Raw genomic sequence first — 21,165 nt, forward strand, 5'->3', positions numbered from 1 at the left:
ATCTTTATTTATCTCTATTTTCAGGGTGTAAAACAAAGCAAAGTTTTTATGGGTCATTTGTGTGATGGAGGTGCGGTCATCCATTTCCGGGTTAGTTTGGGCCGTGGTAGGGGCCCAATGTGATATCTTTTCAAGGGGCCCGAAGTTCCTGGCGGCGCCCCTGCTTTCCACACAAAAATAAATACTCACAGCATTTTTTCTTTTTAAAATCAAGCTAGGGGGGCGATTCAAATCCGACCCGTGGCTCCTTTCCAGCACATCGTTCCCCACTGTCTCTGCCTGACGTCTGACTCTATTATTATATGTTATATAAATTATTATACAAACCCTGCTTCACATTGTAACGTCTTTCAGGAGATAGGTATTTCCAGAGATATAAGAACAATGGTAGTTTTCAGGTGGGACTACAATCACATAGACATTCCTGCAATAATTGCTAAAGTTGGTCTTTATTATAGCTTGAAGACACTACCTGAGTGCAAGGTGCTCTTCACTCAGCAGGCAAAAAAAGATCAAAACGTTTGATTAAAAGCAACCAATTGTCAATGAGAAATGAATCAGGAAACTTCTTTATGTTTGACTTGAGTTTATTTATATTATAATAAGTATGAAAAGGAACAATACAAATCCGATTTCTGTACAGAAAATTAAGCTTAAATAAACATTTGTTACTGATATGAATAATCATTTAGCAGAAGCTGTTCATTTGATTCTATTTACATATATTTAAATATATACTTAGCTCAGGGCCTCAGTAAAAAATAAAGCATATAAAAGAGCGGTGTTGGACTGCAGCTGTCTCCTAGATATTCAGTTCATAAACAACCAGTTGGGCGCAGAAAACATTATTCAGGGATACATTATTCAGAAAAGTACATTTCCTATCAACAAAATAAGTTTAAAACCTCCTGTGAGTAATTTTAAAGTGGTTATGAAACAGACTGAAATAAATACTTTTGCCATTTTATGACCTACAATAACAAACAAGACCATCTACGACACGATTGATCACTTCTGTATTTAGTTCTTAATGCTTGTAATCACTGCTGCAGGGTAGGTGTCAGAAAAATTGAATAACAGCGCGCTGCAGAAACAGGTTCCATCCTTTCAACAGCTCAGATTCTCGCTGGGTGATGCATTCGACTGGTAAAAGCAGGATGAGATATTTGGTTTTTAAAGCATTACTTAAAACTTGAGCCTGATTTATACTTAAACTGCATTTCTTATTATGCTGGTTACCTTGCCAGTTTCTGGTTCTGCCACATTCTCTGCATTTTTGTGTACAGGAAACCACGGCGACTGAATGTGAGCATATAATGTTGGTTGAAGAAACTCCAATTATTGTAATTTTTTAAAAATTGTGATACAGGAAATGTAAATACAGGAAAGCTGATGCTAACCAGCGGACCAATCAACCATTGTTTCAACGCGTGGTTACATTTTTGAGGAAATACGTGTGCCAACAGGAATGCTAAACTGTAGATTGAAGGCAGACACATAAATCAGACTTTACACATCTACAGGATAAGATCAACAAGGAGATAAGAGGTACTGCTTTGTCCACGGGGAGCGCAAAAAACCAAGCATCTTAAAGTTCCTTTTCTTATCTAAACTTAAGGGCAGAGTGTGAGACTGTTACATGATAGTCTCGCACTTTGTGATCCACCTTAAATATGAAAAATAATCCTCTCTAATGTCTTTGATAACTATCCAGGCAGCATCGACGGCACAACATAATCTCAATTAACAAATGTCAACATAAGCATATGCAAAAGGTTTCAGTTTATAGTATGAGTAGTATGTCCGATCAAGTTTCAGCAGACGTTTGCTGCTTGCAGGACAACTTTCCATGTATGAAGCCAAGGAGGAAGACTTGGGTTTGGTATCACATCTATAAATAACCACAGGCTACATCAGAAGCCTCTGAAAATGGATTATTGTCAGTTGGTTCAGAGATTGGCAATCGTGGAAAACAGTTTTGTTCTACACTAATGTTATTCCTGGTAGGAAGGGTTGCAGAGTGACAGTCTTATGATCTAAACCAATCTTCACTATGAGCTCGAGATGATTTTCTTCAGCTTCCTCACCTCCTCGGGGGTGAGTTGCAGCAGAGGATGGGAGCCGGAACCGAGCATGACAAACGCTGAGGGAGGCATCTCTGGCTTCTCCTTTTCTACCAAGACTACGTCGTCATCATCGTAGGAGTTAGAGCCTGCAAAGTGTTGCTGAACTGCGAGGGAATTATGAGAGTCTGTTTTCATGTTGACGGGGGCAGCATGGGCGTCTCTTTCAAAGACGTCCCAGCAGTTTGGAGATTTTGAGATGTATGGCTTTTGGAAATTCTGTTGATCAAATGGAAAGGTATCCTGGCTGGCTGCATGTTCCAGAATGCCCCCTGGAGGCAGATGCCTGTAGCTGGTGAAGGGGATTTGGCCTGTAATAAGCGGAGGACTGGTTGTCTTGATGGTTGGTGCTGGGGGGCTTGGCAAGTGCCTCTTCCTCAACCTTAGATCCTCTGGGACTGGACTCTGGTGTTGTTTGTGAATAGTAAGGTTTTTGGGCAGATCAGTGTCAGAAGAATGACCTTGATCTTCCGGAGAAGGGAGAGTCGAAAGCTGCTTATGTCCTTGCATTGTGGCTGTTGACCCGCACAACCTGAGCCAATTATGGAACAAAGACAGCGGTATCTCAATCTCCATTTTGCCTCCATTCTCTCTGGCGAGGGTGGGCAGTATTTGATTTAGATTGAGGCCTCTTACATCTAGGTTCCTTTCTGCTTCTTCTTTGATTTCAAAGTCTGTTTTTTGCGAGCTGGGTTTTGGTGCCAACGTGGCGGCATCTTCACCTCTTATAGGTGTCTGAACGTATCTGGGGCTGCTTGAGGCTCTTATGGGTTTTACATCGACGACATGCGCCTCCCTTTCTTTCGAAGGATATGAATATTTTTCTTCTTCTACTCCAGCCTCGCCATCTTGTGAAGCGTCAGATCCTTCATTTCTGACCTGTGGACTCTGAGGAGCGTACAGTGTGGACGGTTTGTTCAGAAACTTTGGGCTCTTGTTCGACGAAGGTGGGGCAAAGGAAGAGACGGGGTTGCTGTTGGTTTCTTTTCTCGGTGCTTTAACGCTGAGGTTTAGAGGCTCAGCCAATCCAGATGTGGTCTTGTACTGTTCTGCGAGGGAGCGCAGAAGCTCCAGTGGCTCTTTTGCTCTCTCTGTTGGGATTGGACAAGTTGGATTGAAAGCGAACCAGGGCTGGGGCGCAGGGGGTGTATGTTGTGTCAACACTGGAGAGGACATAGGGACATGGGGGGGTTGGACTGTGTGACTTGGGCGGTAGTATGGAGGGTAGTGGAGCGGCAGAGAGAAGACCCTCCCATGTGGATCTGACTGGATGTTATGCGTGCTCTGTTGGAAAGACAAGTGGACCGTTAGACATCTTAGGAATTGGCAGTGTCCCAATGAAAAGAATCCAGTTCAAATAATACCAACCTGCTGAAGAGGCATTGATGCCAGTCTGCGTTTAGCCGGTCTCGGGCCATCACTCTCATCTTTGCAGAAACTGGCAAAGGGGAAAGTCTTTGGCTGATGTTGAGGCAACAGACTTATGGGTATGCCTCTCCTGTGGCATTCGTATGGCAGAAGCAGCCTGTAACAATAACACAAATATCAGATTAGATCATTAAGAAAACATACCACTCGGCTTTAAAAAAAATACCTGTGGCAGTCTTAAACTCACTTCTCATAGTGTCTGCGGGTGCAGGTGGCAGCGCTTGTGCTTCGAGGGTTTCCTCCGAGCATGTTGTACACTTGTTTCCACATTTGCTGTGCAGTCACCTGGAAGATAGTGACATTATTATTTATTCAGCCTTAATGGAATTTGGCTGAACTCCTGCCTCAAACCACATCACTAGGAGGATATCCTACTACTACTGCAAATTGAAGTTTAAGAATTTGTAAAATTAAGATCACAGAAACTTAACAGTCTCATTGCAAAAACTCAATCTTAGCAAGTTTTTGTAGAAATAAAAAATCTCATTACACTTAATATAGGCCACATTCACCTGACAAATCCTGATTATCAACTTATTATGAGGAAATAACAGGCAAAAAACAATGCCTGAATTTCTTGTTTGAAGTAAAAATAGTACAACAGCAGGCATAATGCACCTATTACGTTTGTGAATGTTTTTTTTAATTCAAGAAATTAGACGAATACACTCTCTAAGATTTGACATTCAGTTTACCTGCTAGGATAAGATAATCATTTATTGAATCACAAGTGATGCAGCAGTGAAAGGCAAGACAAGAAGAGCGTGCATATGATATGAGTACAATAGCACTCTTATAACATGAAATATACTTATAAACAATTCATAGTGATAATGGTTGTAACTTGGAAAACAAAGGTTTACCTGGTGGTAGCCGCCGATTTCTCTGACAGTTTTGTACATCACATATAGATCAACTGGAAAAAAATGGAAAAATGGACATCATCAGATTCAGTTAATTATCAGGATGTTGTAATGTTGTAATCTTTAGGTAAGCTTGGATCATTTGAGTCCAAGACACATTTCCCCAAGGGGACAATAAAGTGTATCATATCGTATCAATCAAATGTAGTTCTCTAAAATTAAAAGACAACCTCAAACTCTTTGTTTTGTAAAACAGCCCATTACTACAGAAGCTATTAAAGGACATTCACTCAAACCTTTTACTTTACTCCATTTTCCAGTGATACCAAGTCAATCATTGTTTTGTATTTTATCTCATTATCTCGGGGTAAAAATACTGGTTTTTCCTCGATAATGAGCTCTTACAGTTGTTATCGCAAAGATCTAGAATTCTCGTTATGTACAGTATTCATGTTTTGTCAAGCAGCTGCCCTTTTTTTGGATAACATGGGAGTAAATTACCTGTTCTACATATTTTATTTTCCAGTTAGAACGTATTAATAAATGACTTAAATGAGTGAATCTATGAAACGGCAGCTATACAGGCAGGTAAACAAAACCACAGAGGTTTGTTTTCTTATGTTCAATATGTAAAATGCATTTCACAACAGCTCGCTGAAACTCAGAAAATGCTTATTAAATTGTGATAAAAAGAATAATATTCATAAGTACTTTGTTTGAAGCCCAGATTGGGGATTCTCTCGATGGGAGTATCTCGTTTCTTCATGAAAACGTAGAGATCTTTGAGGAATTCTCTCTCGTTGATCTCCTCCGCTGGGTCTTTGTTCCTCTCCTCTTGGATCTCTTGGTGTGCCGTCTCCATGTTTGCCTGCCAATCGAACGGAAAAGATGATTTTTATTGCTTATGTTCAATATATTTCAGTTTTAAAACGAACCGCACATCTCATCTTGACAGCTCTAAAAATGACCAAACACACTTGTTAAGATCCTTCTGTGACAAAGCCTCCTTGTTTTAAGATTGATTGTTCCACGTCTGATCATACATCACGTGTGTACTCGACTTAGCGGAGTAAACCTCTCCATTATAGACAACGCACCAAAGCTATGACACTCAAAAACGGCATCAAGGCACTCTTTCATCACCTGGTTGTCCTTGTTTTGTCACATAAATGGAATAAAAATACCCAGAATTTAGACGTCTGTGTCATGAGTGTTTCGGTTTGAGTGAAAAATCGTAGTTTTCCTTCAATAAGTTATCAACAATTGTATTTTTTAGAACTCGCTTTTTTAGCACTCTCCTGTAAATATCATCACTTTCACGCTTTTTAAACACAAATATAATGGTTTGGATTTTCATTGGTTCCTCTTCTGACGTAGTTACACAAAAACAGATATAAGAGAGAGCTACTGTTAGCTGAATTCTTCGTCATAAATATGAAACAAATAAAGAGTCATAGATGAACGGTTCCTCACCTGTGTTTCCATTGCGAGAACAGGCATGGATCATATTATGATGAGAACGAGCAACAAATCAGTGTGTCCTCCGCTCTGGTGAAATAAGACTTGAAATCACTGCAGCCAGTTACTTCTGTCGCACTGTCAGTAACACACCTGTGTGCCAAGTATCTGTGTGACAATGTGGGTAACTGACAGCACGGGTGTTTACTCCCAACGTCTTCCTGATTTCAACTGTCAGACAGGTCAAACCTGATCCTCAGCATGAGCCCAAATACAGTTTACAGAAATACAGCAGGATATAACAGGGAGTGTTTTAAAAAAAAAAAAAGCCGAATTTGAAATAGTTTTTGTGTCATAGTCACTCAAATTAAATAGCTACAGGGTTAGCTTAGTGTCTTTATTATGCATTCAAATAAAAGCTTTACACTGCAATCAAGAAAATAGTTTCAAGAGGGAAAATATCCACCTTGCAGTCATAAAAGGATCACTGCAGGCACAACAAATTAAAGATTATAAGTGTTTGAAAGCAAGAAATGCAGAAAATTCTGTTCGCAAATACAAATCTTTTGGCTTGCTAAGCCGGATCTCTTGAGAGGGGCCAACGTTGATGGATGTCATACTTGTCTCTATTAGCCAGGTTTTCTGAAAGTGACAGCTTGGCATCATTCCTGACAATGATAGAATTGTTTCTGAATCAAAAGATGTAAACTTCTGTTTTGAAAACATGGTGGAAACTTCCTGACGCATCACTGATTCTCCAATTCTATCTATTGAAGCTGTCCAGTGCAAGTGGTGTCAGAGGGCAGCGTCATCAGGGCCACATCTCACCGTAGTCACAGACTGTTTGCCCTCCTTCGTTCTGGGAGATCATTTAGGACTCTTTGTTCCCGGACCAGCAGGTTCAGGGCCAGCTGGAGTCCACAACCTGAAGAAGCCAACAAAACCATGTCATCTGTACAAAGAATAGAAAAGATTTTCAGGCCCCAAAACTGGAAACCGTCTGCCGCATTGAGATCATCCTCTTCCTGAACGTCACAAACCAAATCAGTTACCATGGGTAACCCTGGGCTGGAGCTGATCAATCAAAGGGCTGACATATAGAGACAGACAACCAGCCACACTCACATTCACACCTTAGGGCACTATAGAGCTACAAATGAACCTATCGATCATGTCTTTGGACTGTGGGAGGAAGAAGAAGCATCAGAACAGCACCTACACATGCACGAGGAGAACATGCAAACTTCACACAGAAAGGCCCTGTCCGACGGGGATTCAGGCCAGGAACCTCCTCGCTGACCCATGTATACATATGACTGTAAATATATGAATGGACGAAGCCTTAGTGACGGCAGCCATCTGTTACGGCAGGGGGCTCCGGTGGCTTATCAGCAGCAGCCGCCATGTTGGAAATGCTAACGACAGGCTTAGAGCGGAAGCTGAGGCAGGTTTTAAACCTCTTGAAACAACCGTTGCATCGAGCCCACCTGTGTCAACTACGTGCCTAACTATGGATAACATATCGATTTCAAAATCAAAACAGAGCTGTTTAAAAAATAATTCACCCATATTTGTGACTACAGGGAGACACTGCGGAGGCTTATCCACGGTGCGCCTGAAGGGACAAAATAACATAAAATGATTAATCCAGATTAAAATTACTAATGGATTACTTTCAGACCTTAATTAATTAACTAGTAAATGCTGACAGCTCTAATACATCCACCCAAGTTCTTATTTTAACTTCAGTTCTTCAATTCAAATTCAACGTTCATGTGTGAATCATAGGTGTCACATGTATCACGTTTTATTAGACAGAATGCCCGAGTCACATCACATAAATATTATCGTTCTGTTTTTAGCTTCACTGCCTTTACACACCTGCAGCAGGAGAACAGGTTGTAACCGCTGGTGTTTAATAAAGGGTAGTTACGTGTCATGAATTACGTGACCACGGTTCACACTTCATACTTAAAACAGATGACATTGTTGATTGATGACTGTGTGTTGTATTCATGTTTAGACACAGACCAGAGTACCTTTGTCTTTATATACATGCAAATGAAACACACCTCAGCCTCTAATTGGTATGATCGGGCAAACCCCTCAACTATTGTTATGATAGTTTCAGAAAATATTTTCAGCGAGTGTTTATGACTTCTTCTAAGTCAGTGGTCCCCCCCCCCCCCAAAGTCTACCTGTGTCTTAAAAAAGCATATAGCCCCACCCCGAACCCAGGCAAAACAAAAAAAATAAATATTCAGAGCTTTCATTCAACTTTTGCCACGAATAAATCTCTATTTTCTGACATCCAAATGAAAGAAGCCTATACACTCAATCAATCAATCAATCAATCAATCAATCAATCAATCAATCTTTATCTGTATAGCACCAATTCATAACGTAATTTCAAGACACTTTACAAAAACAATAAGCAGTCCAAGCCTATAGCAGCATAACTAGGAGCTGGTCCATACCTGCGCCAGTCCTAACTATAAGATTTATCAAAAAGGAATGTTAGAAGTCTATTCTTAAAAGTAAAGAGGGTGTCAGCCTCCAGGACCCTGACTGGTAGATGATTCCAAGGGAAAAGGGGCCTGATAACTGAAGACTCTACCTCCCATAATACATTTAGAGACTGTCGGTTACACGAGCAGGCCTGACAACCAATAAAAGAAAGCTAGTGGGAGAGAAAGTGCTGAATTTTTAAACTCTGTTTGGTAGTTAATGTTCTGGTTAAAGTAAGATGCTCAGTCTGTAGGGACTTGGATTGGGAACTGGAGGGGCGCCGGTTCAAGTCCCAGTATGGACCAAAGCATGGAAGTTGTTGAAGAGGTGCCAGGTCAACTACCGATTACTGCCGAGGGCCAGTCACTGATCCCCCAACAACCCTGGTGCATTTGTTTGTAGGTCAAACATGCCTCAAGATTAAAGTTGTGTCTTTCTTAAAGAAGTCATTGGAGTTTCTCTAAAGAGCATCTTGACCTTGAGTCAGTTTAGACTCCAAATATTGAATTATTTAGTGGCCAAAAGGTAGTGTAACTTGGAGGGAAACTGCTCAATCTACAATCTCTGCATGGTGACTGATATTCTCCAGTTCAAGTAAAATTTAAAAAAAGGGTGTCCAACAGAAGAAAAAAAGAAAAATTTAAACAAGCAGCGTTATAGTTTCTCCTCTCATGAATTCCTGGATACACTTTATTGTGGAAACTGCACAAAGTTACCGAATTATGTGAAAAGACACTTCTGGAGGCACTTCTTTTTTTTTGTTTTATACAGAAAAACAGAGTTAGTTTCAAGTTCACACATGACTGTGCCTTGACTTTAAAACAGTTTATTTGCTTTAAAATACTTTTGAAATTATGTGATTTTGATGTCTATGTGTAACAAAAAAACAACAACATGATTTTGTTGTCCAATTTCAAAAAAATGTAGTCTAACTGGGTGGGAAACTGCTACTCTAGACTCTGCTCTTACTAAATACTAAGTGAGTAAATGTTTGAATAAAAATTGGTTATGCAGCAGAAGAAGAAGAATAACTTTAACAAGCTGAATTAGTTTCTCCTCTCTGCATGGATTTCTGGATATAGTATGTGTATTTTCATTGGATGACAACATCAGGCGCTTTAAAACCTGTCAGTTTTTGGGCGTTCATATCATGGGCGTTATCTGGGTGTGGCACTACCCTTATCAACACAGACACATTATGTCACACTGTGTTTATTGTGTACAACAACAAGAATGTGAAGAAGAAGAAGAAAAAAAAACAGTGACCTGGATATTAGAGAAATAATGAACGGGTAAAAGTTATATTAATCCTCTGTAGCTGACTGGATGCCTGCTGTGTTGAATCATCCCGAGCGGATGAGGCGTGCTCTCAGTTATGTCTCGTCTGATTAAATGGCCATTTGTATTAGCTTTAGGCTTGGAAGGCAAAGTAGCCTGTGTTTGCACCATGGAAGTAAAGAGGTCAGCCAGGTAAAGCGATAAATGGTTGTGACCTAGAAAACAATAAAATGCATATTGATCAAGAGAACAAAGGAGTGTAAGGATGTTTATGATGATCCTAAAATAGAGCAGGACAGGCCGAAGGAAAGGTGATTGATTCCTCCAAAGCTACCACGTAGACAATGAACAGTGTGTTGAGTTTCTGCTGTAACCGAAGCCTGTAAGGCAAGAAGACTTTGAGATTTACAGGATTACTCCCGACAATGTTAAACAAACAAACTCAAAGCAGCTTTGAGTGGGCTCTGCAGAGTGTATATACACAGGGAGGGGCGGATCTCGTTTTCAATCAGTGCACCTCACACATCAATCTGCAGCTTTTTCCAGAGTTCAGCCAGGGTTCTGAAATGGCAGCATGTATCTTTATAAACACACATCTGCATAATAATGTAGAATCTGTCAACAAGTGGTGTGATGTTAGGAGTCAGAAGTGTTTTCAGGACGTAGACTGCGACAGGTCCTTGGAGATATTTGCTGCAGCTGTTGGTTGAGCTCACCTGATACAAACGAGCCATCGAAGGTCATCAAAATAAAAAGCAGGAGCGAGGCGAGATCAATGGCCAGAGAGTATGGACATATGGAGAATGAAAATGCATCATGTCTTCACTGTAAAGGTAAACATTTTTGTTTGGAAATGGAAGAAGAATGGAAAGAACCGATGAAGAGGTCAAAACTATCTGTGTAGATAAAAAATAATTCTGACGTTCATCTCCATGGTGATAAACTGTGCAACTGACATCCAAGGAAAATTAGAAGGAATTAAAATGTTGTGAAGGATTTGAAAGGGGGCACTTCGGGTGGACACTGTATATATATATACATTTTTTTTTGTTGCACTGTGTGAAGCTTATGATACCCAGTTGGGGGCGGCAATGCAACCGCCATTAAACTCCGAAGAAGAAGAAGAAGTGGCAAGTGGGTCATGCAGGGACAATAATGCATTAAAGAGGACATATTACCCCGCTTTTCAAACAGTCCCCTGTGGTCTAAATGAAACATCTGTGCTGTTCTTTGGTCAAAATATAACATGAATCAAGCACCAGAGGAGGTTTGTGACCCTGTATAAACCAGCTCTCTCAGAACGCTCCGTTTTGGTGTGTGTGTCTCTTTAAATGTAATGACCCCCCCCCCCCCCCTGAGTTTTCCTGGTAGACATCACTCCTCTATAGAGAGAATAAAAATGGTGGACCTGTGCAAAAGTTTTGTTCTAGGCTGGGGGTGGAGTCCATCGATGGCGATACCAGGGGAGGGGAGGGTTTTTTTTTTTTTTTTACCAGAGTCCCACTGTGACATCACAAGGAGAGCAATTTTGAAACGGAACATTTTTCTCTGTGTTGTAAGACTTATGCAGACCACAAACAAAGGACTGGATGGGTTTATTTAACATTTTTTGGGTCAGTAGATACACTGTAGAAGTAGATTTTTCATAATATGTCCCCTTTAAATAATGTTTTAATCATGAAAAAGAGAATTGTAATTTGTTGTTAAAAATGATTGGTGGATGAGGCTGGATGTTTTTTATTTTCATGGCAGACAATAATATCCTGCTGGGCACCACACCCAGCAATCCAGCCTCTACACCATGCCAGTAAACCACAGTAACAGAGCCAAACGTCTGACTGTCAAAGTACAGTAAAATGATGTGACAACTGATTTACGTTTAACCTGATATTTTTGCCAGCAGACCCACCCAGCTCTAGCAAGGTAAAGAATGACTTCCTTGTTTATATAAAAATATCCAGAACCATGACTCACAAAGCCTGCCCATTCAGGAGGGTCATTACATGCCTTGAAAACTGGATCAAAGCTTAAAGCTGAATGCTTGTTTTGGTATCTTTCACGTTGCCAAAATACTTTCACCCAGCGTTGGAATTCACTGTTTGACAACCAAGTCAAATGTTGGCTTTTAATTTTTGTTCAACAAACAGAATTTGATTGGTGCATACTGTGGGATTAGAAACTTTCTGTTTAGAGATATTTACTGTAAAAAGAGTCATTTGAGTCATTGACTAGCATAGCATAGCATAACAAGACCCAGATCATATTTTTGAAATATTTATTTTGGGATTCTTTTGAATGCCTTTATCGTAGAGACAGGACAGTTGATCGAGACAGAAATTGGAGAGAGAGAGAGAGATGCAGGAAAGGTGCCACAGGTCGGATTACAGCCTCCGAACATGTACGTATTAATGGTGCGTTCCATTTTACCTGGGAAGTCGGCGTCAGAGCTGGGATTTGATCTCACACCAAGTTGACCGCGTTCCAGTTACGAGAAGGCAACGAGTCGTAAAAGCAACATGGACGCCTCCACAGCTTTGTTGTGTTAGTTAATACAGTTTGAGGCTCCAGTACTGCATAGCATCACATATCATAGCATAACATAACATAGCATAGCATCACATATCATAGCATAACATAACATAGCATAACATATCATAGCATCATATATCATAACATAACATAACATAGCATAGCATCACATATCATAGCATAACATAACATAGCATAGCATCACATATCATAGCATAACATAGCATAGCATAGCATAGCATAACATATCATAGCATCACATATCAAAGCATAGCATAACATAGCATAGCATCACATATCAAAGCATAGCATAACATAGCATAGCATAGCATAGCATAACACATCATAGCATCACATATCAAAGCATAGCATAACATAGCATAACATAGCATAGCATAGCATAGCATAGCATATCATAGCATCACATATCAAAGCATAGCATAACATAGCATAGCATAGCATAGCATAGCATAGCATAACATATCATAGCATCACATATCAAAGCATAGCATAGCATAGCATAGCATAGCATAGCATAACATATCATAGCATCACATATCATAGCATAACATAGCATAGCATAGCATAGCATAACATATCATAGCATCACATATCAAAGCATAGCATAGCATAGCATAGCATAGCATAACATATCATAGCATCACATATCAAAGCATAGCATAACATAGCATAGCATAGCATCGCATAGCATAGCAGATTACATCACCAGATAATCTTTCTGAGTTTCTGGTTTAAAAGGGGTTTAAATATTGCAGGTACAATCCTTAACTACCAAAAAAAGTTCTGCTTTTTTACTTTTCATTGTTAGTTTTTAGTTCAGTTTTTTTTTACTATTGGTTTCTTTTGCCTTGTGTTGTTTTTTTTCTTAATTTTTGGAGCAGAGGCTGCAGGTGTGGACAGGCTACCTGCTGGCCCAGCTGCAGCACATTTGACCTCATTTGGAGCAGCTTTGTATCAGCTCACCTGTGTCTTCTGCAAGCTGCCAGTTTGTCACGGCTCCACCAGTTGTACGACGGCTCTATCCCCTCCAGGCTGTGACTTTATGAACAATCCTTTGTGTTTGTTCTCTACTCCAAATCAATCCTTCACAACGCAGCAACAACTTAAGATTTTACAAATTTGATACAGTGCATCAGTTAAATAGTTTCGATGTTTAAAGCCCCCTGGTGGCCGAAAAAGATAAAGAATGCAAAGTCAGATTAGAAATGCGAAGTAAACAATGACTGTTTAATATTCTGTAGCTGAGACAGATATTTCTTTCTGTTGATGAGAAAAAACAATCAGGAGACAGGATGGATTTGCAGCATTTTTCTTCTCAGCACACAGCACCGATTGCAGGGAAAATGTCACCATCCCCTCCCACTCATTCGATGTGAATTCTCCTGATTATATCCTGCTGCGTTCTCACATCGGCTCAATGAGACTTTCTCTGTAAAAAATACTAGGAGAAACAGGAGAAACAGATTGTCTGTTTGCGTTCACACGTGCAGCTCAAGCTGAAATTCTTCAGGAGTTTTGTGCAAGTGTGAGCAAGGCTTTTCAAAACATTAAAAAAACAAAAGGAGTAACAAGCAGCAGAAACTGCACAAGGTTGTCAGAATCGACCACAATCATAAATATCAGCCAGAACATCTCCAGCGGTATTAATGAACAGATAACTTCTCCATAAAACCTCCCTTACTGCGTAGTTTATGTTCCACTGCATGATCATGTGTTCCAGTAATGTGAGACACATCTTTGCATGGGAGAAAGTAAGAAAAAAAAAGTGCAGACAATTCCTCAATAAAAGAGCTTTTTGTTTTTGACTTTACACTGGCTCCCAGTCTGTCAGAGAATAGACTTTAAAATCCTGTTGCTGGTTTATGAAGCATTTAAAGGTTTAGGGCCAAAATACATGAATGACCTCCTGATTCATTACGAACCATCCAGACCACTCAGGTCGTCTGGGACAGGTCTGCTCTTTGTCCCCAGAGTCAGAACCAAACACGGAGAAGCAGCGTTCAGTTTCTTTTCCAACGTTCAGCGTTCATGCTCCCTATATCTGGAACAAACTCCCAGAAAACTGCAGGTCTGCTGAAACTCTCAGCTCTTTTGAATGGAGGTTGAAGACTCACCTGTTTACAGCTGCCTTTCACTAAACAGCTTTAATAAGATTTTAAACTTTAACTCTGCACTGTAACTTTTAACTCTTTTTATATTTTTACTTTATTTATTTCATTTAATTTCATTTGAATGATTTTTATTTGAACATATTTTCAGATTTAATAATTTCAGTGATTTTTTGAATGTTCTATTTTAATGTTTCTTTTCTTTCCTCTGTCATGATGCTTTTGATGTTTTGTATGGAGCACTTTGAATTGCCTTGTTGAAATGTGCTATATATTGTACATAAACTTGCCTTGCCTTAACCTCTCTGACTGCAGTTTGGGCCTGCCGACTGAGAGCCGCCTCCTCTTTGGTTTGATAATTTAATAAATATGTCATCTACAGATACAAGTTCACAAGAATGTAGGTAATTCAGGTGGTATTTGAAGTTGAATTCTTGTTTCTTGTTCTTCCTTTAAAGTGTTCTTACGACACTGTTACAAAACTCGACAACTAAAGCCTCGGTAATCTGACCGTTGTTTCTGTTGATTCCTCAGACATCTCTGTCAGTCTGCAGCTCATCGCTCCGGTGAGAAAACTTGTATTGGTATTCAGGAGGTATGAGAGGCTTAAGGTTTACTGACAGAAGAAGAAGTACCTGTAGTACTGGTACGCCTCTTATCTGATGAAACATGACAATCGGGGAAAGATTTTAAGATATCTATGTTTCAACTGAGAGAAAACATATAGGCAAGGCGGGTCATGTTAATATGTAGAGCAACAAAGAACATTACACTGAAAACAGATAAATGATAATCAAATTGTGTATCTGCTGTCTGTGTACAGATTCACCTGGTCTTGTTTTATTTAAATGGATTCTACAATTAGTTTAGCAGACACTTTTATCCAAAGCGACGTACATCAGAGAGTAACAACAGCAAAAGTAAGGATCTAGAGAGGAAGAAACATCGGCAGGAAGTGCAAACGAACAGCTTCAAGTCCGATTTAGTTTAATTAGTCTTTTTTTGTTCTTGTTATTTTTTGGGCCTTTTTGCTTTTATTGAATAGGACAGCTGAAGAGATAGCGGGGGATAACGTGCAGCAAAGGTGTCGATCCAATGTCGGATTTGAACCCACGGCAGCTGCAACGAGGACTATAGCCTCCGCACATGGATCGCGCAACATAACCGTTAGGCTATCTGATCGATTAGAGCACAGAAGCAGAGCACTTTTTTCTTTTTTTCTTTGACAACAATCTACTCCAGAAAGTCTTCCTGAGGATTTAGGCTCACAGTTTGCTCCGTCTGTGTCGTGCACAGCCACAAGGTGCTTCTGAAAATTGTTCAACTTTTCAGAAAGGAACTGTTGACATGACCGGCGCTCTTTTCCAAATGTATGATATTCCCCCGCCTACGGATCGTGTCTTGTACCCACATTCTCTTTGCTCCGTGTCTGAGCAGGGTTTAAAAAAAATCTCAAATAAAAAACTCTGAACTCACAGGCAGCGTTTTTCTGCCAGGAAAAAACACCTGGTGGACATGGGGCCTTAGGCGTATAAAAACATATCTGAAATGCAAAATAATGGAATTTGAAACATGTGGTGAAAGTTAGATATTGATTTAAAAAAATAGTTTGACAGCCCTAAGACAAACAATGAGGTTAGACATATTGACAGGATCAATTTTAAAAGTTGCAGAGAGAAAGACATATTCACTACAATGTACTTTTAATACACATAGGACATGTCAATCAGACTCTTGTAAAGAAGCTAAGCGGTACAACATGTTAAATATATTGGAACGACACCACCCTATACAGGAATTAAAAATGTATTCCTTCTTCAATTCTTTATTTCAATGTCAAATTCTTCCCTCCAAGCCGGCATCTTAAATACGACTTTAATTGGTGCAGGTTCAGCTGAGGACACTTTTTTTTGGTCACAGCAGAAATATAAAAGGTTGAACTAATTATATTGAAGATTATCTTCCTGAAACTGGGCCACACGCACATCATTATTGACATATTAACATTAATTGCACCAGTTGTATTCCTGTGATGACAGCAGGGCAATTTTTTCCAAACAAAGAAGCTTTCATGATACTTATTTATAGCTATCCTTCATCTTCGTATTATCACTTTGATTGTCTGCAAAAGATTTGAATAAGCTGCTGATCAGCATTTTTTCGACCTAATGTCAAATGTAATCCAAATCTGTACTGACCCTGTTTGTCATCTCTACAAGAAGGGATCCACATTGGTATTTGTGAAAACTTACATTAGCCTTTTAAAGTCGCAAACCTCTATAGCCTACTCATTGGATTTTAAGAAGAGTAAAAAAGTAAATCTCGTCTGGAGATGCAATTCAGCATCATCTCTGGTGTCTCTGTTGCATGGGAAGCTTGAAGTATGCAGCCAACAGTGGATTTGTTGTTTTAAAAGAAATTGTAACCCAGCGAGGGTGAGCTCTGGCCTGAACATGCTGGCTCTGCGTTCCCTGTCCATCCTCACATCTCTTCAGAAACCCCTCTCTGTTGTCTCACTTCACATGTGGGGTAAGAGGGGCGGTGAGAGACAGCATTTAGGAGGGTGGTTCCAGGACGCTGAAGCCATAATCCTTCCAAGACCTTGAGGGCCAAACGTGACAAAACACTGGTGAAGGGAGGCGCACACTTGATAACACTGGAGACATCTTGGCCCCTCGCTGCCCATTGGTCTGCACTATTGGATCTTGGGGGCCATTAAAGGCCATGTTGTAGATTAGACTGTAAATATTTACGGATGAAGCCTGAGTGACGTCAGCCGTCTGTTCCTGCAGGGGGTGCTGGAGGCTCATTGGCAGCAGCCGCCATGTTGGAAATGCTGTCTCAGTCTAACTTTCAGTCAACCTAACGACAGGCTGAGAGCTGGAGCTGAGGCGGGTTTTTAACCTCCTGACAAACCGTTACACCGCGCCCACCTGTCAATCAGGTCAGCTCGTATGGATAACACGTCACGTCATGACAGTCATTTATTGATTAGCCATTTGACCTCTGACCCCTGCCCTTGAAGAGCACCTAATTCCTCTACATCTTGTTGACCAAGTGCGGCACGCACTTCAACCTTTTTTTTGTTGTCTAATAAATCACTGTGATTGTGTCCGTAAAAAAAACACTTCCTGTCCTGGGGAAAAAAAAAAATCTTTTGGACAGAATCTAATTTAAGAAAAGTCGTTCAGCGTGTCTTTTGTGCTTCCTCTTCAAATCCAAGTGTGCTTTTTTTTTAACACGTTGTTCCAGGAAGGCAGAACTGGGTTTATAAATGGAATGTAGTTTTACTGCTGTTTACACACGCTTGGAAAGATGCAGCTTGTTTTATTGTGTTAACGTAACTGAAATCAAGCAATGCACTATCAACCACTTTTATTTGAAATACTTATAGTGTAATAATTAACAGCTCTATTTTAATAATTTGCTGGATTCATTTTTGAGATCGTCTCACGTTAAGTCATAAATAAGTTAAGCTTCATCTCAAGAGGCTTGGTTGAATGTCTCTCTCTGTCCTTCATTATGAGTCCATGTATGCCTCATCCTGCAGCTGGTGTCAAATTATTCCAATAAATAATGCAAAATATCGAACCACCAAATTAAGTATTGAAATAAGCATTAATTGGCTTGCTTTTCTATCAGCTCATCATTTAGTAAAACATACTTGTTATTCAAAATGTATTTCCCATGCGGCACATTTGTGATCACAAATTCAGCTGCCTGTCAGATTTTCCGACAACACACATAGCATGAAGGTAGATTGGAGAGATGTACATGGGCGGGCGGGGTAGTTATCTATCTATCACACACTGAAACTACATGAACATGAAACAAGAGGCCAGAGGCGCTGCTTGTCAACGGGCAAGGCAGGGAACTGCCTGGGGCCCTAGGTCCGAAGGGGGGCCCCGTGGGCTAGCTAACTTTTGGCTCCAAATGTGCAAAATATGACAGTAGGAAACCTCCGTGTGGTGGAGCCAATCAGAGAGCACTCACCCTTCATGCGCTGCTAAACCTTGCACGTATCAATGCTGTGAAAAACCTGTTTGTCAATGAGAGACACTAAAGGAAAATTAAGGTTCTAAAAAGAAGTGTTCACATTTTGAAGATTCTTTGTGCGCGTCAGATTATGATGTTGGTGATTGCTAGGTGGAAGGGCCCCAGTGAAGTTTTGACTAGGGCCCCAACAGACGCTATAATCACCACTGTGCATGGCAGGAAAACAACAGTAAATTATTTTTGCACATCTTAAGTGTAATTGTTCCACAGCAGACGTGGAACTGATAATTGAACTAATTGTGTTTCCTGCTGTGTCTGTGGAGCAAAACTGGACTGAGATTTGTCACATAAAGAGAAATTAAGTGTTTCATAATATACATCTGGACAGATTTGTTATTCACACGTATGGCATCTTAAAATCCTGTGCTTCTCATTTCAAGGCTTCCCTTTAAAGATTTAAAGGAAGTTTTCAAGTTTGCAGTTACAGCAGTCTGGGTAGTTGTGAGGGAGAGCACACTGGTCACTCACTGAGTGTGGGGAGGTAATCATCTCAGTGCAGTGTCAGGTGTGTGTTTGAATGATTGGCCCGGATTTGGCCCAGATGTGTTAAGCTTATATATTCCCTTGAGTTGCAGCACTCAGCGCTACCTCATTATCTCACGATCAGAGATACTAAGAGCTGCTCTCTGTGTTTCTTCTGTCTTTTACAAGTGTGTGATTCTGCATAAGCACCACTTGACCTGTTTGCTATATCAAGCAGCTCTTAAAGTGTAGTTTGTTGGTGCCTGGAATTCTGATCTAGCTCATTCTTTGTAAACACGGGCCTGGTGGCCTTTGTGTCTCAGCTGTAGAAATTTTCTTTGTTCTTCACTTTAATCTAGTATTTTGTCAGCTGCTCAGCAGAGTTTGGTTTTTGTTCTCCTCATCTCAGGGCTATTTAGAAAGAGAGAGCCTATCAGTTCAGCTTGTAACTATTTTGGTTCTTTTTAACAAACCCCTATTCAATCGCTTGTGGTAATCACTCAGGGATAACTTTAAAGGAAGAATGTTAGTTAACATTAGTGCGCTAACCCGACAATCCAGGCCACAAGCAATTCCAGCCCGAGCCAGACAATTTTGTCTGCTGCTCGCGCTTGACTCCTTTGGGCAAATGCGAGGGGAAGGGGCTGGAGGTCTCTAAAGGAGCGCCAAGGCTTAAGCATGTTGGAGGTGTGTAGCAATTTGTTTTGGTTTAATGTTAGTGCTCAAGGGTGACATCTACTGGATCAAGAAGTCACAAATTCCTACTTTAAGTCTGCAATTGCGTCCCATTACCCTTACAAAGGTATACAGCTATGTATTTATTTGAATATAATTATACCACATATTAAACATTTAGGCAAAAGGGTTGGGTACTTAAACATTAGCTGGCTGGCGAGATCCACCAATGGAAGAGTCGGAAGAGTTGTAATGCATCGTAGGGTCACTGAACACGAGGAGAGTGAGCTCCTGTCTCATACTTAAAAAATATCGCCAATCCAGTATGCTTCCAGGATATCCTTCCATACACAAAACTGCATAGACTATGAATCCTAAACACATTTAATGTCCTCATGTGACATCGTAGTATGAATGGTATGAAAGTATGCGGTTTGGGACACGGACTCTCATATTTGTATTGTTATGGCTCAGCTATCCCCATAACAACTGTGTCTATTTACCATTGTGGTTTAATGCTTTGAAAGCAATAAGTAGACCTTGTGTTGAAATGTTGTCAAACCAACAGAATGAATCTGGACTGTCTGATTGTCTCATATCAGACATAGCTGTCTGAGGCGTTGCCCCTCAGTGTTCTCGGGCGTACACCGCACTAATCAGTTCCACATTGTCTCTTGGGAAAGATTACACTTTTCACAATGCATAGCTGCAATTTAAATAAAACAAGGAAAGCACCGGTGGGAGGGTTGCACACGAAGACATAATGCGTATAACATCACTCATGCAATACAAGAATGTTACCAGATAAGAGAGTCGGTATACCGTGTAATGTTATGAATCGCTCAACAGGGTGGTATTTTTGTGTTGAAATAAGTATTCAGCTGAGCCGCCATTTACAGATCAGTGTAACAGTTGCTTCGTGCAGCAGCTCTGTGCAGAAGATGCCACCTGTGTCAAGAGTTTTTGTTGACAAATCATGAAGGGCTTATGTTGGCACGAGTTGGTTGGAGTTGGATGTTTGCCCTGATGCGCTCTGTGGGAAACCGCTCTCAGTACAGGTTACAAATACATGTTTAATGAGTCACAAATAAAAATAACAAATGAGTTCAAGGATTTGTAAGCAATCTCTACTATACAAATAACTACAGATCTCCATTGATGAACACTTGCAGCTTTTGAAAAGCTTTCTGGTTTTAAAATGTTTGAGGGTTTTTACATTAAAGGAAGAATGTGCAACTTTTTGATCCAGTATATGTCGCCCTTAAGCACCAGCAACCACTCTCCCCTAACGAAGGAGTTTTACACAAAATTGACCCTGGCTCGAGCTGCAATTGCCTGTGGCTTGCATGCTTTGTTCCATTAGCAGGCTAAAGTTAGCACATTTGTTAGCTCGTAGCTTTACTATGCATATAAATTTACACAGAATGACTGTGATCTAAAAACACTTACTGTACGTGACCTCCAAGTAAGAAGTGAGTATGTTCTTCTGCTTTTCTCTAGGCCTTGACTTAAATGGCTTTATACGTCTCCTCCATGTAAACACAGCTCTGACAACAAGACAGCAGAATGTACTCGAGCTTCTCACTCAAAAAAGACATTTACATAAGATATACCTGATTTCTGCTAAATTTCTGTGTTAAGTTGCACTTTGAGTAC

The 21,165-nt window shown here is 40.3% G+C and overlaps 1 protein-coding gene across 1 annotated transcript; it reads right to left on the reverse strand.

The window, feature by feature from the left end:
• Nucleotides 1-575: 575 nt before the first annotated feature.
• On the reverse strand, nucleotides 576-6,052 carry arid6 (AT-rich interaction domain 6). Its single transcript, XM_065965578.1, has 6 exons — nucleotides 5,888-6,052; nucleotides 5,126-5,282; nucleotides 4,415-4,467; nucleotides 3,739-3,836; nucleotides 3,492-3,648; nucleotides 576-3,407 (listed from the first exon to the last, which is right to left on the reverse strand). The coding sequence occupies exons 1-6, from the start codon at nucleotides 5,912-5,914 to the stop codon at nucleotides 2,052-2,054; spliced, it is 1,848 nt and encodes a 615-aa protein (XP_065821650.1). The 5' UTR covers nucleotides 5,915-6,052; the 3' UTR covers nucleotides 576-2,051.
• Nucleotides 6,053-21,165: the final 15,113 nt, after the last annotated feature.

The sequence above is a fragment of the Labrus bergylta genome, chromosome 17 (genome assembly GCF_963930695.1).
Source record: "Labrus bergylta chromosome 17, fLabBer1.1, whole genome shotgun sequence".
NCBI lineage: Eukaryota > Metazoa > Chordata > Actinopteri > Labriformes > Labridae > Labrus > Labrus bergylta.

What these genes read in the sequence shown, in the direction of transcription:
- arid6 (XM_065965578.1), bottom strand. Translation starts at nt 5,914, where the DNA reads ATGCCTGTTCTCGCAATGGAAACACAG. An exon ending in CAATCTGGGCTTCAAACAAA is followed by an intron (nt 4,468 to 5,125) that starts GTACTTATGAAT and finishes ATTTTTTTCCAG; the next exon opens with TTGATCTATATGTGATGTAC. An exon ending in AAATCGGCGGCTACCACCAG is followed by an intron (nt 3,837 to 4,414) that starts GTAAACCTTTGT and finishes ACTATCTTCCAG; the next exon opens with GTGACTGCACAGCAAATGTG.